The sequence below is a fragment of the Polyergus mexicanus genome, unplaced genomic scaffold (assembly GCF_030449975.1).
Source record: "Polyergus mexicanus isolate NDT 795.1 unplaced genomic scaffold, iyPolMexi1.0 SCAF_8, whole genome shotgun sequence".
Lineage (NCBI taxonomy): Eukaryota > Metazoa > Arthropoda > Insecta > Hymenoptera > Formicidae > Polyergus > Polyergus mexicanus.
In genome coordinates, this window is record NW_027223328.1 from 10,687,819 (window position 1) to 10,703,964 (window position 16,146).

Consider the following 16,146-nt stretch of genomic DNA (forward strand, 5'->3'; position numbering starts at 1 on the left):
TAAATGTCATAAATAGAATTTGCAAGTAATCATGTTTAACGTATACGTTGCGGATCATAATATTTTTACCTGTAGTCAAGATTAATTGGATATATCAATTATTTAGAGATTTCGCGTATCAGAATTGCGGTCGACATCGAGTTCTTATCTCAGCTATGCAAGCTCATATATTCTTGATAGGCGAGGATGAAAGGAGTGATGGATGTATACTTTCATTTTATATATATATAAATGTAATAGCTCGTTAAGCTCGTTGAATAAACAGCACAAAAACTCGCAATTCATATGCGTTTAAACCTGAAAGTTGGCAGGTGATGTGTTCGGTATATTTGAAGCGGTTATCATCGCCGATGATTAATAGCTTTTATCTAAAGCCTCATACGTTCTCAACGCACATAATTAGCGTTAAATAAAATTACTCGACACTAAAGTTTTTTTTGTCTCATAAATTTCGTATTTAGAACATTAATCTTACGATTTTTTTTTTGTTAGGTGAGATATAAAAAAAAATATAATATAAAAAAAATATCTAATTGCAAACTTTTTTTATATTTGCTATTTATTACCATAATTTATAAATTTTTTTTAAAAACTATTTGTTGTATATTTTAGATAATAACAGTCAGGTATATAGCTCTACGAATATATTATATCTATTTAAATTATAGACAAAAAATACTACAGATATGTAAATCGCAAATGGCGCAAGCACGCGAGTTGAGTACCTCTTTATTACGAGTGACAATGAATGCGGTTCGTGTCAAGTGTGTCATCAAATCGCCACACACACAGGTGCGAATCGTTATAACCGCACATGGGAAGCTGTTATTTCTCTGGCCTATGCAAGCAAAGATTAGAGGCGGGATAGAAACAATAAGCGCATAAGTTATAGCGGTTTCCTCCACGACTGTCAGTGTACATTCAAACGCGTACTGCGACATTGTTTTGCGACATACACGCGCTTCATTGTTCTATCTTCCACATAGTCAAGTATTCTCCGATTATGTATTACGCTATCGCCTTGCAAAAGACACGTGAATTAAATGATCGATAAGATTTTATTTGGCAAAATTTAAGGCATTCGCAAAAATGATATATAGCTCTAATTCTTATAAAATAAAAAAAATAAAAATTATTCAATCTTTAAAAAAATTGGCATATAGCTATTCGTCTTTACATGCTTTTAATTTGAAAGCGGCGACATGTGTGAAGGCTAGTTTAAAAAACTTTTTAATCTTTCTTAAGAGTTGGGAATTTTCGATTTTGCAAAAATTTTTACTTTATGGCAAATGAGTAAACATTTTTGATCAATTTTTGTAATATACTATTTGATTGCTTCTCAAATTACATGATTCTATTTTTCATTTATTTATATCTGAAAGGATACTTTTATCAATCCTTTAACCATTTTTTAACCATTATTTTTTATTGAAATTTTTAGAAATATGTGCTGACTTGATTTTAGGAAAATGCAAAAAAACTCTCAATCGTGCAATGTCTATTGTTAAGAACATTGTAATATAACATAACAGAGATGAGCGAAGATAAAAGAAATGTCTTTGAAATGCCTTATCCACGATGGAACCCTGCAAACTCTTGGCATCCTGTTATGATTAATGTTCAGTAAGTTAAATATCAACATTTTTTGTGATACATTTATATATCTTATATTAATATATATTTATAAATTTTTTAAGTATCACAATTAGATGTTATTTTATCATACCACTAGAGAGAATAAACAAGAAATAGATATTATATATAATACGCATCACTTTCTCTCAATATTTATTGTTGGACACATTACAAATATGATATTTAATCTATATACTTTTTCATTAAGTTAGAAATACTTTCATCAATTTTATTTTATTTAATAAATAGAAAAAATGTAGCGATATAGAGATGAAATGTTTAGGGAAGGCAAGACTGAGTGAACGAGCACTCTATATAATAAAAATCGGTTTACCAATTATGATTCCCAAATAAACGCCTTCTCTAACAGAGACTGCTATGTGCAAACATTTCAATTTAATGACAGAGCATTCTCGATTAATAATCGCGCAATGTGCGATTAAATTTGCTCTGGAATTAGTTATGACAAATATTCTTATTACACAGCCTTTATGTGATTATTTGCATAATAGATTTTTTGATAAAACCGCATAAAAGGAAACACACCTTCGATTTTATCGCTATTTAAATATATTGTAGGGGAGCTTTTTCTGAGTAATTCTCCCGGCAAGAAATAAGTAGGAGACGGCATTGGTTTAGAAGATATAATAAATTGAAATTTGACATTAAAGTATGCTGTGTATAATTTATTTTTTCATAAAAAAAGAACTGTTTATGACATTTACGCGTGGGCGGGGCCCCTCTCCCTGCACTACCCCCCCCCCCTCCATTCCGAAAAAATTTTAGCTCAAACCTATTTTTAATTTCAAAAGTAAAGTTATAAACGTATAGCATATTTAAATTTTAACATTATTATACAGATTTTTTAAGGTTTTCCCTGACAGAGATAAATTAAACATTTTGTCATTTTTTTGCAGAATTTCTGAATATTGTTATGTATATGTTACTTTTTCTTTGCAATTTTTTGCTAGCAGATAAATATTGCACGATTTAAATGATCTCGAGCTATTACAAAAGTTCTGCGTGTTGAGAATTTTTCGCTTTAACTCATAAATTGATTTTTACATATTCCGTAGTCTGAGGTGATTGATTACTGTACAGATGACATCAAACTAATTATTTAGAGGATTGTGTCACGAGCGTTACGTGCGTGTTTCCGCTACATTATTTTACGACAAATATGAAAATTTATGCAAAATATTTCGAATTTATTTTTCTATAAAATACGCGCAGAATTAATATAACATCGAAAGTAGAATTAGAAGATGGAAGAGAAGTTATTTTTATTTATTAGTGCGTAAACGAAATATTTTATATAATATTTGAGATACGAAAGTGTAACTGGCAAGTTCAATAATATATTTATCGTAAAATTTTAAAATTTTATGCAAACAAAGTATTTTTTTTTATTGTAAATTTATAATTAACTTTTGTTATTATCAAAAATGTTATTTTAAAAATTGAGCTTTTCAAAGATAGAAAGATTGTTTAAATTTTCTTTAAATGGATTTATATTTTAATATCTTTGAAATCATTAAAGATATCGGAAAAGATTAAATAAAAATTACATTTTGCAATAAATTTTTTAAGGTTTCCTATTAATTTAATTTAATAGTTATTCGAAGGGGAAATTAGTTTTCTAAAATTCTTGAAAATTAAATATATTTTTGGAACAATGAATTATAAACTTAATCGTCCCTTTTATCACAGTGTATCACGATGACGTCGAATTCTTTTCTCGGAGGCGAATTTTTTCCCTCTTTGCGCGCGAGTCTCTCGCGCCTCGTCGTCGAGGTCTCGGCAGTCTCGAGTTTCCACTGGCTGTCCGAAGTGGACATTTATTGAGTCTTCGATGTTTATAAAGCACCCTCCGCCCTGTCACTTCGCTGTATGATAAAGCTTAGAAATAACGAGTTCTGTCTTCTGTCCGTCATGCGATCGTGTAGCGTACACAACGTTAGTCGCAGCGTGCCTTGTGTAAGGTGTGTCTTCGAAAGCGAGTGATAAAAAATTCCTAAACTGAGAAAAAAGTTAAAAAAAATTGTGATGCATATGATTTGATATCAGACTGAATCGTAATTAAACTAAGGGAGAAGAAGCAGAACTCATATTTGTCTGTTAACATCTGTTGCAATGCTGGGGAAAATTTTCTCACAATTTAGATAAATTTAGATAAATTTTTTCAACATTAAATTATAGATTTAAACGTCTGTCAATTTTATATCATTTCACAGGTTTTTATTTATAATTTTTAATACAGATTTTTAGTTAAAAGACAATATAAGATTGCGCTCTTAATTCATTACCAAGAGAGATTGAAAAAAGTATGTTTCATTTTTACTTATGCCTTATGTATAAAAATCGACTTGTTTTTAAAAATATACTTGGGTGATCTCGAATGTCGATTATTCGATTTCGCAATGCTATCGATAAATGATATGTCCAAAGTGTATGAACAATTCTTTTCAGATCGCCCAAGAATAACCTGCGTAAGTTCGAGCCTATAAAGAACGACATGGTGGCACCTGAAAGTAAGTTCGGCTCCAGATTTATTTCGCATTAACCGTTTGTGACTTATTTTAAAATACTTGTGGATTATTTTATTAATCGCCGCGATTTGTAGTGCTGGCGACTGTTGTACCCCCATCGCAGACCTTCAACCCTTCTACTGATAGTCTGTATGCATCGATAAGGCCGATTATTATGTTGGCCCAATATTTTTCCATGTTTCCGGTGTGCGGTGTCAATAAATCGGACGCTTCGTATCTCCGGTAGATAGAAATGAACGTTGTGCCAATGTGTAATTAAATTGTTTAGGAAATATTTATTTCGAAGATCCAGTGTGCGATTTAATTTTCTCGATTTTAATACTGTGTTTCTATTTTTGTGTCTCTCGATTGCGAATTTTGCGAGTCTTATGTGCTCTGAATGTCTCACAGATTTACATGGCGAAGTCCGAAGATTCTCTATACGATAATTGTTTTCCTGGCAGTGTTCCTCATGTCGGTTTACAATATTTTGTGGATGCTCTCTACAGGGACAAGTTCTACCAAAATGAGTAAGTCGATGAGTAAGTCAATGAATAAGTAATAGTTTTAATGAGAATTGCCATACACACATTGCCTTCGTTGAGCCATTTCTAAAAGTGACATTTGTCCCAAATATCAGCGACCTTTGTTTTCTACATTACGAGCTTTGTGACTGCCGTCCTATTCGTACGATTGGCATGGCAGTGGCCTTGCTTGGCGTTAACTTGGGAGAAACTTGAGCGCGAACTCGCTTCCAGATATCGAGAAATTTCCAAGACCACTCTCGCAACTCGTTTCAAAATCGTAACTGTTGTTGTCATGTTGCTCGCATTAGGTGAGTACTACTCTGGTAAAAAAATAAGGATTATGCATAGTCACTTGTAATTATCATTGATATAATTTTGCAATTATTATCATTGATATCAAGATAATTTATTTATTGTAAATAAAATTACCTTGTTAATAAATTACATTTACTTAAATTACATGTTTACTTGGCGTCAAATGTTAAAGTTAGTTAAGATAAATATTGTATTATTATATAGTAAATGTTCTATCGAATATTTTTATAAATAGTGGAACACAGCGCTTCTGTCGTTTCTGCATACATCAATGCGGTGGAATGTGCAAACCATCGCGGTGATACAGACATCATCGGTATTTACTTTCAAACGCAATTCCCTCAGGTAATATGATAAATATACATATATATATATATATATGAATATATTAAATTAATATATTATAGATATATTAAATAGATTATTTGATTTATACTTTTAATACTGCATTTTATATAAAATTTATATATTTTTAAATAAATGCATTAAAATCTTTTAATTTTTATTTGTATATTATAATAAACTGAGAAAAGAAAAGATTCTTTAAAGCTGCGTAAAAAGCGATTAATGTGATGAACTCAATTATCATTAACTTAAGGTTAAGGTGTGTAATATTATTGTTTCTTAATTTTGTATGGGTCTTTTATATTTTATATATAAATTTTGTATAGATCTTCTCAAAAACGCCCTACAGTCTCTGGAAGGGAATCCTGGTCGAAACTATAAATATCCTTAGTACATTTTCATGGAACTTTGTCGATCTATTTCTCATTCTAATTAGTATAGCCCTGGCGGATCAATTCAGACAATTGAATAGTCGCCTCTATTCGATACGAGGAAAGGTAAAGTATATGAGAAATATAACAAACAATATTCGTTTTCTTTTGTAAGAACATTAATAACATCTCTATATTTTTCAATTAAGATATCATCGTATATATTATATCTTTATTAATTTAAGTAACATGCAATATTATAAACTTATCTGCGAGAAAAATCGATTACATTTTGAAATCTTTACTTTTATTAATATTAACAACTCACATTGCTATTAATAATTTAACATCATATTGTTATTAAGGCGATGCCGGAGTGGTGGTGGGCTGAAGCAAGAAATGACTATAATCATTTGGCGACTCTGACTCGCAGAGTGGATTCTCACATTTCGTGCATCGTGCTTCTGTCCTTCGCTACCGATTTATATTTTATCTGCATCCAACTGCTGTTTTCTTTCAAGTATATCTAACATATACTATTTTAATATTTGCTCATTTTTACGTAAAATCTATTTTTTTTTTTCTGAACAGAAAGTCTTTTCTAAAAACGAATCTAAAAATTTTCACTTATATTTATATCTATTTACAATTGTTACCATGCTTCTATGCTAATATTAATTTCGTTTAATGCAAGATGCCTTTAAAAGATGGAATTTACGGCAAAAAAAGATTTTAGGTAAATTCGCATAAAGTTGTGTGCTCATTTTTTTAACAGCCCAATACGCGGTGTCGTGCGGAAGATCTACTATTGCTACTCCTTCGGCTTTTTACTAACAAGAACAATGGCGGTATCCTTGTACGTGGCTTCCGTTCATGACGAGTCTCTTTTGCCAGCACCGATTTTGTACAGTGTCTCTGGTTCTAGTTACAGCAACGAGGTTTGTCGCAAAATATTGTTATAATTTTAATCATCAACCCATAATTGATAGCAGTCTTTAACATTATTCACAAATTAAAGAAATATTTTATTATAAAGAAAAATTTTCTCTTATATGATCTGTCTCAAAAAATATTTAGAGGGATTTAAGAAATTATGTGTGATATTAGTTAATAAAAGAAAATAGTAGCATGCTATTAAAAAAAATTAATTTTCTTAATTCTTTCTTTATTTGTACATAAGTTTTTGCAAAATGTCGCGCAGGTCTCTAGATTTTTGACGCAAATAACAACAGATAATATAAGCTTGACGGGAATGAAGTTCTTCTCCGTAACGAGAAGCCTTGTGCTAACCGTAAGTATGATCTTATCGTGACATTAATTTATTATATTCTACCTTCTTTAAAAAAAAAAAAAAAAAAAAAAAAAAAAAAACGATTTATGAAAATACTTTTATTCGATATAAACATTTTATATTTGATTTAAAAAAATAAAAGAACTCTTTTTCTAAATATTATTGAGACAATTTAAATTAATTTAAAATTATGATTGGACATATCCTTAACATATCTTTGTATTCGATTTATACATATGATGATTTAGGTCGCTGGAACTATCGTGACTTATGAACTGGTTCTGGTACAGTTTAACTCCGTTCAACAAGTGGACCAATCGAATATTACGAACAGTTGCGAGGTGAGGTAGAGAGCTTTTAAAAAGATTTATAAGGATTTCAACCATTTATATCTGCTTCTACATCTGCAAGTCACGCAAGTCTTGTGAAGAATGTCGCGCAATAAGCATATTTTATGGAGTCTTATAAATACAATTCTTTACAGCTCGCTCTTTTTATATTTCACAATTTGTGTGTAGACTTTACATTCATTTACTTATTTACACATTTTTATATCACATATTTCACTTATTTATACAATATATTTATTTATTTTTTCTGGCACTCTCACATTAATAGCTATTTAATCAAATTTATGTATTTTATGAGCCATTATTAAATCTAATTTTTGTTAAATCTTATTATATTTTGTATATATATATGTGTATATATATATAGACAGTTTTTATTATTTGGAAACTACTACATGACTTCAGATATTTATTTTGAAATTTGCTAATCTGTTTTATTGACAAATCTATTATTATATTAACTATAAATCGTATAATTCTATTATAATGCTATCTTGAATAAATTCTAAACTGCATTATATTGTTGCAATTTAATCCGGTAACTTTTTGCCTCTTCCTGTCTTTTAAACTAATTTTCTCAAATATTTTTTATATATCTTAATATTTTTTTCTTTGCATAATAGAGTTTATTACTACTTTATAATTTTTATATGATATATCTTATGGGATTTATTTATGCGCACAATAAATAATCTCTATTATATTTTTATCTTCTATTTTTATCCTACTTCTGACAAGTTTTCTATAATTTTACATTTTTTAAAGATAAGTATGCGGATTATATGGTAAATAAATTTTTCTCTGTGAAAATATGTTATTTCTAGTTCCTGCGTAGAATTGCGCAGTATATATTTCTTACTTGGTATTCTTTTTATATGTTTTTATTTTCTAATTTACTTTTTGTTATAGTTTCATCAAACATAACCCGAGTTACATTCTGGAGAAAAGCGAACTGGATATTTCATCAGCATTTAATTATGTTGTTACATATTTTTACATTTAAATGCGGAGAACATACCGTCATCTGCAAAAATGGGTGGAAAGTATATATATATATATATGTATATGTATTTTGTAGTATGTTTTAATACGACTGTAAAATCTAACATAGCAATAGCCTGTATTATTATTTTCACAGTTTGATTGATATTTATTGCAATAATTTTTTAAACATTACATATGAACAATTAAACATACAAACACACACACACATAAACAATATTTAAATATAATACTTAAAAATCTTATACAACAGATATTGTTTGGATAATTCTAATAAAAAAAGAAGAGAGGGATAATAAAAATTCTAATAAAAAAATTATTTCTATATAATTATATTTATATAGAAATAATTGATCGAATAAGGGGATTTTATATAATATATTTAATTATGTACTTATCTAAATATTAATGTAAAATCTAATATAAAAGAGAGAGATATATTTTATTTTGGCTTTTACATTTATATTTAAGTAATAATTTATGAGAATTTTAAATTATTTATATTACAAAATGTATTGCACAAAATAATGTGTAGCTATTAAAATAATGTGTAGCCAAAGCAACAAATTTCTTGCAATATAATAAGTTATTATTATTAATAATCTTACTGTTATTATGCATGATAAATGACAGTTTACACATATTTCTTGCATTAATATTCTCTTACAAAATATATTTCTGAAAAATGGATATAATTTCAGAGAAATGCTATTATAAATTATTTGTAGATTATAACAAATTTTTTATAACAAGGCTTTATGTAATACTAAATTATATTTTAGTTAACATGTTTAGTCAATTTTATATATTTTCAATGAATACAAATAGTTATATATATATATATATATATATATATATATATATATTATTTTATATTATCTAATATTGTAAGTTATAACATTTTATTTCAATGACATGTTACATTGTTACATATTCATACATTCATCGAGATGTTGAATTGTAGCAGCACGACTTCGTATGTTACAATCGCACCAGCTACCTGCAAGTGAATTTGGTGTAAATGTTTAATAATTATTATAACTTTATCAATTATAACTTTATTATAACTTTATAATATACTGAAAAAAAGAATATTATTATGTATTATATAACATATAATGCAAAATGTATGATAAGAATTTTGATGATTTTTTTCTCGCTTCTGAAGATTAATTTGCTAAATTGAGTATATAAATACATAGATGATGCTTGCGAATAAATCTTCTTCGTATAAATCTTTTTACACGCGAATCACAAAGTTATGTAATTATAGAGTTAATTTTTTTATTCAAGTTATTGCGTATATTGAATATAGAAAATATTGTAGAAAAATGATTTATTCTTACCGCTAACATGAAATTCCGCGTAATGGAAAAGAAGCGCATTCCCGTAAGCGAGATGTCGTCAGTAGTGAGTTGATATATCAGCCTTTCTGTCTGTAAAACGAATCTTCATAAGGAAGGATTTTAAGCAACGAATTAATTAAATAAATTGTCAATTGTAAAAATTAAACAATTTTAAAGAGGAATTTGTGGCGAGTCTTTTTTCTTTATATCATTTTTTTGTGAGTTATTTACCTCTGTATTGTAGGTAGAAGCTGAACAAGTATACAAAGCCGGTAATGCCATTTTGCTTTGATCATTGATCTTAGCAGTGAGCAGAGTGACGATTACCGTCCTACCGATTAAGAATATGAAGGATCCAAAGAAATAAATATCGTCGACGATGGAGCTGCCGGCTGGCTGACTATCCGGATCAAGCAAAATAAAACAGAAATTGATATTTGCATTTTATATTAACAGATTATATCAGTTTTACACATTGTATATCAGTTTTACATCTATGATTTATTTATTATTAAATAAGATGATCTTATTATTAAATAAGAGAATATAATTTTTGCATAAGTAAAAATCCATTTATTAATATTGTAGTATCCACAATTGTACTTCATCTGGCTGTTAATTAATAATAATTGATTTTGCTCTTTTTTATTATGTTATATACTTACGACAATCCATTGAGTAGTTGCAAACAGATAAAATAAAGATTGTTCGCAAATGACAGGAGGATTATGGGTGCGATATCGTTGTCGACCTTCTTCACCATGCAACTAAGAGCAGCATAATCTTCGCGAATTCCACCCCAATCCATTGTCTTATGCTTCGAAGTTATAACTTGCTTGTTCAACATTTTGTATCTTTCGGCTAAGCCGGTAGCCACCTAAAGATTCAAAAGATTGAATTAAAGAAATAAAATTGAAAATAAAATTGATTAAGTTAAAAACTGTTTCTAATCAAGATTCTATTACCAACATGATGAAAACATCCATAAAGTTCCATGTGAAAGTTGCCAGTTTACTGATGATAAAAATGTAAATTCCAAGCGCATAGTTATAACTCACTGAAAATAAAAAAATTTTATATTTTTAAAACATCCAAAATTTTTCAGATCTAGAAGAGAAGAAATTTGAACAACGATTCTAGAATAAATTTTTTGCAAGAAAAGTATAAATTGTAATTATTTGACAGAAATAATCATTTAATCATAAATAGAATTATTATTAAAGGAAAGTAGATTTCTATGCACGAATTAAATATCTTAAATTGATTTTTATTACCTATTGAATATATTTCTTATATATATTTCTTGCAATTGGAATCGTTACGTAATTTTTCGTGGATAATACTTTTAAATTAATGATGATTTAGGAATTATGCATATAATTCATGTAACACAACGCGCTTACGTGTTTCCAGGATAAACGCATGAGAAGACATGCAATATATTTGCAGAAAATGCTGAAATGTCGTATTCTTCGTATTGCCACTCCAATCATAATTCTTCGTGTTTATTGCTATACTCAAGATATGTTCAACAAGGGCCAAGAGTAGAATAGAAGCAGTTATCAAATAGAATCTCCAACGAAGTTTCGGTCGTTCTATTTTATTACTGTAAAATCGATTTTACATTACGCTCATTATTCATTACTTATTAAATTTTATAAGACAATGAAAAATTAATCAATTTAAAAGCAATATTCTCGATAAGAAGCAATCGATTTTTATTGAGAATCTTCTAAAGATAGGGGAAAATAGTTTTGAAGCGGAAGGCAATTTTTAAACATTTACGCTGAAGCAAAGATTACAAGCGATGATATTTTGATAATATCAGACTTTGATGCTATAAATGGCTATGAATCATATATTTTAACATTGTTGCATATCATATTTATAGCAATAAAAATTGGAATACACTCACGACGCGAAACAATTATAATAGTGTATTATACGATTTGCTTCAAAATTGTTTCCGACTGCTTTAAAATTTATCACGAAAACATCAAAAGAATTCAAACGATGATACTTTATTGCGATTGTTTTCGTAACATATGCTTGTCATCGCGTATGAATGTGCAAATCTGCGATAGCAATCTTTTGTTGATTGTTGAGTTTATGCATTTCTACTTCTGCAAGCATAATGTACAAGTGCTCTTATCGATCTGTTAACTGTGCAACAATCTTCTGGAAAAATCTTCCTTAATATCTACCTGTCTATAAATTGCTCCATAGCTCTCCAATCACGTTGAAGAGTTATCCAACGCGGTGACAGCCAGAGAAATACGATTAAGGCTATTACGCTGTCCCCGTAAAATACCGCGCCTGCCGTTGCAGCTGCTACTCCTCCTAAAATCCAATCACGGTTTTAAGAATTTAGAGTTTGCTGAAAAAGGGTACATCTATCGGAGATAACATATAATTAATATGTCGATAAAAATAAGCAATCTTTTTTTCATTTATTTCCATATAATTATAAGATTTTAACTTTAAGAAAATAATCTCTTTCATTCCCGTGAAAATAAAAGATAAAGTCAATTTATTTCTTATTTTTCCTAATTGATATTTTCTTATCTATAGTTTATTTTCTTATTTCTAGGAACAATCGGAGGATCTGTTGAATTTCAATTAACTTTAATTAATGTTTACAGAAATTACTTATGTACTTCTATTCATTTTAAAATGTAATGAATGTATGCTGCTTTCTGGATAGGATAGATGCGACATAAAGCATATAAGGGACTTATCTCTGTTTACCTTGCACTCCGAAAATTGTAGAGTTTAACGTCCTTATCATGTGCATAATCGCCAATATCGCCATAACGAACACCATCATAGTTATGGAAACGGCGTAGGCAGTACGTAATGAAAATATCGCAAACTTTAGGTTTAACGGGGTCGGCGCGCGTACTCCTGAAACCGGCAAGACTCCGAATAATTGGGCAAATCCTAAAATCGGCCCTATTGCACATTGGAAGCTCTCTGGATCCTGCAAAAAAATTTTCTCTCTCAATATCATTTTAATTTTTTTTATATATGTATAACATTATATATATATATATATATAATATATATTAGCTGCCACATACACATACATATACACATCTAAGAAATGTCCCAAATCCCAAAAGAAATCTTTCAAATATTTTTTTAAACGTATCGTTAATAATGTTAATAACGTTAATTTTTTTTAGAATCTTTTTCTATTTCTTAGAATTTTATTTTATTATCCTGTTTTTACCTTCTTTTTTATAGATATACGCTTTCTTTTTTTTAACACGAGTATAGTATATCTCACACAATATAAGACAAGTATCGAGTCTTTTTGTGATACTCACATTACTGTTTACGGATACAGAGATTCGAGAAATTTTGTTCAATAAATCGTTGTGAAGAAAAGGTCGCACCCTCGGCGGACCAGGAGGACGCGATTCCGAAAATTCGGTCTCCGTTCTCTTCGTCTTGTCTTTTCTTTGACGCATTAGAAATGGTAACAATTTCTGGCAAGTTGCGCTGGTTCTATTATAACTCGCAGTGAGTATCCGTTTTGTTTTCAACATCATGCCTTTCTGGTTTAAGGAATTCTCCACGTTTTGGGAAACTCCTGATAGATAGTTCTCCGTTGGGAAACTTCTGATAACTAGTTGAATCGATTAATTTTTTATCAAGTTTTTATGAGAGTTTATTCTGCTCAGAATTGATTAAACTGAGCGCTTAGAGAATTATTAATCAAACATCCACGATATTTAATGTGCATCATACTCGTTACAAAATGCGAAAAGGACCAACCAAAGCATGCAACTGTTTCGTATGCATGCAATACGATGATATGCAATGTGTATTTTAAATGATATTTTAATTAGTTTAATTAGATTAGTTTAAGTAATTGCTTATCATACACACACGCATACATATTTTATTTCAGTTTTGTATACGTTTTTGAATGCTACCAAATGAAAATTAATACGACAATACGCATAATAAAACTCAATATGCATGGATAGTCCAATGATATAAAATTGCATGTATTTTAGAATACTGTAGCACAACATATTATGAAAATTAACATAAATAGTCTTAAAGGTCTAAGAAATTTCAGAGTATTTCGATTTTCTTTTATATTCTGACATGAAATAGCTATATCGTGTTTTTACACACACATTAAAAATAATACATATATGACTTAATTAATTAATTATCGTCATGTTTTAACAGATAAAAGAGGTATCGCATTTCATCACAGGAAAGGGTTGACCGTTTGTCTAGCGTGGGTATAAACTCAATATGTTGATGCGGATAGTCGATTCGCTCGTCAGGTGCAACGTCTTACTTCATCTTCTCGAATAACTTTGATCAAACGCTATGAAGTGGCTATCCCGATGCATTTTCCAAGTACGTCTTATGTTGCCCATAAACTTCCATTATAAGACTAACACTAAGATTTATAAAATAACACGTGCGTATATCTATACTCGTGAAAACTGAAAAGTGTAGGAAAAGTAATGGTAACTTATAGTGAGTATAGGTGTATCTCTGTTTACGTGCAGTTGTAAAAATATATAAAAAAATATTTCTAAAACAAAAAATTTATTTATGTTATCAGTATTTTATTTATCAATATTTATTATTAGTATTTTATTCATTAATATTCTCAGGAAAAAGTCTATACAAAATTAAATACAAATATATATAAAATATATGTTCATTTATATTTTCCCTATTTTGTATAATTTCTTTCCAAATGTAAAAAAAAAAAGAATAATAAGAAGAATATAATTGAATAAATAATTAGAAAAAAATAATTTTAGCATCGTTTAAAACAAAAAAAAAAAAAAAAATTCTAGAAGTAAGAAAAAATTATATTAATTTATAGAATTATATATGTATATTTTACAATTACATATTAAATTTATATATGGACATATTTTACATATAATTATATTTATATTTGATTATACATATATGGATTTTTTTTCCGGGTTGTCATTTTTTACATTGGATAACATACAGATATTTTTAAATAAAAAAGTTATCACTTTTCTGAAAAATGTTTAATATATATGCAACAAAATCAATGTATCATTATAATCCTTCTTTTTTATAATTTTATTGGATTAAAAAAATCAATGTAAAAAGTAAGAAATATAGAAGAATTATTATATATTTATATATTTTAACATTTCATGGTTTTGTTTTTATGTCAGTTTTATGTCAGTCATTCACATATATATACATATATGCATATTGTTATTGCACATATATCGTGTTCTGGATATCAGATATTATTCAAACATATTTTACATAACTTATGTTTTTCATTATATATTAACCGACCTCAACAGTTGATTGCTATCAATCGTTTATAGTTAATCTCAGTTCCACATCAACATAAATAATTATCAATTTCACAATGAAATTCTTTCATAGCACATTAATGTATTGACATATGTTTATAGGTTTAGATTTATTAATACGTAAACGTGTTAAAATGTTTAGATGTTTCAATTAAAAATTAATTTATTATATAAAAGCTATCTATTTATCACACATAGCTATAAATAGCTATAATAAATATAATTTTATATTAAATATGTACATATAGTATTTCTCTAAATACTCTAAATGCATCTTAAGAGAAAAATAGATTTCTAAATTATTTGCATTTAAAACTATTATTGCATACTCTCTTGAGATTAAGAAGATAATATTAAGAAAATACAAAATACATGCATTACAAAGTGTAATTACGAAAAACTGTAGTATGAAAAAGTAAATATGTTTATGTACTAAATTTGTTTTAAATAACCACCTCAATTATTTAAATCTTAGTACATGTAAAATGTTTCACGACTCTCAATTTTTTCAATTCTGAATCAGATTTATCAAAGAATTTATGATAATCAGAATTAATTAGAAATAAACGGAAAAAGTTTTTACATGTAAGTACGTAAGCGATATTTAAGAATCACAATTCTCTCTTTTAATTATTCCTTAATTATTCCGGATTCTTCAAAATTCAAAATTCTGCGAAATTAATATTTTCGAATTTTGCAGAGTTTGTACCCACATGAAATCCTGTTTTTCGTAGCTGACTTTTGTAACCGTGATTTTCATCCGCAAATACAGATAATGGCTATATAAGAAATAGATTAATTTCCCTGATGATCGTGAATAAACTCGCCGCACGAGTGTGTCGACGTGCACTAGCGAGCAAAGACCGACTTGAATTAAGAGCGACTACGCAGAGTGTGCGACGCATGTCCGATCAGATAGTCGATTATACCACTTACAATACAAACGCGGATCTTTATTGAGAATACAATGCGCGTGTACGACACCAGAGTCGTATTGATTGCTTTATTTTTCTTTTTATGTAACTTATAAACGATTATCTTGAGCTTCTTTGAACATTTGATCTTTGGATCATGAGATCGATCATTTTGAT

The 16,146-nt window shown here is 28.5% G+C and overlaps 2 protein-coding genes across 5 annotated transcripts; one reads left to right on the forward strand and one right to left on the reverse strand.

Moving 5' to 3' along the window:
• The first annotated feature begins 922 nt into the window (after positions 1–922).
• Positions 923–10,119, forward strand: LOC138935676 (gustatory receptor for sugar taste 64f). 4 transcript variants are annotated; one of them, XM_070300437.1, is made up of 13 exons: positions 923–990; positions 1,466–1,623; positions 4,105–4,166; positions 4,259–4,406; positions 4,575–4,693; positions 4,804–4,998; positions 5,241–5,350; positions 5,677–5,847; positions 6,087–6,241; positions 6,497–6,659; positions 6,923–7,012; positions 7,261–7,353; positions 8,272–8,566. In XM_070300437.1, the coding sequence occupies exons 2-13, from the start codon at positions 1,535–1,537 to the stop codon at positions 8,284–8,286; spliced, it is 1,410 nt and encodes a 469-aa protein (XP_070156538.1). In that variant the 5' UTR covers positions 923–990; positions 1,466–1,534; the 3' UTR covers positions 8,287–8,566. The 4 variants fall into 4 exon arrangements, 3 of the variants coding, with proteins under 3 accessions (XP_070156538.1, XP_070156539.1, XP_070156536.1); XR_011447269.1 differs by lacking the exons at positions 923–990; positions 1,466–1,623 and adding exons at positions 3,335–3,617; positions 9,955–10,119 and having other exon boundaries at positions 8,272–8,405; XM_070300438.1 differs by lacking the exon at positions 923–990 and having other exon boundaries at positions 1,299–1,623.
• Positions 9,266–15,804, reverse strand: LOC138935677 (gustatory receptor for sugar taste 64a). The gene is made up of 10 exons (XM_070300439.1): positions 15,769–15,804; positions 13,040–13,341; positions 12,459–12,690; positions 11,915–12,050; positions 11,114–11,316; positions 10,676–10,767; positions 10,376–10,587; positions 9,942–10,110; positions 9,711–9,800; positions 9,266–9,364 (listed from the first exon to the last, which is right to left on the reverse strand). The coding sequence occupies exons 2-10, from the start codon at positions 13,262–13,264 to the stop codon at positions 9,299–9,301; spliced, it is 1,425 nt and encodes a 474-aa protein (XP_070156540.1). The 5' UTR covers positions 13,265–13,341; positions 15,769–15,804; the 3' UTR covers positions 9,266–9,298.
• Between the last annotated feature and the right edge of the window lie 342 nt (positions 15,805–16,146).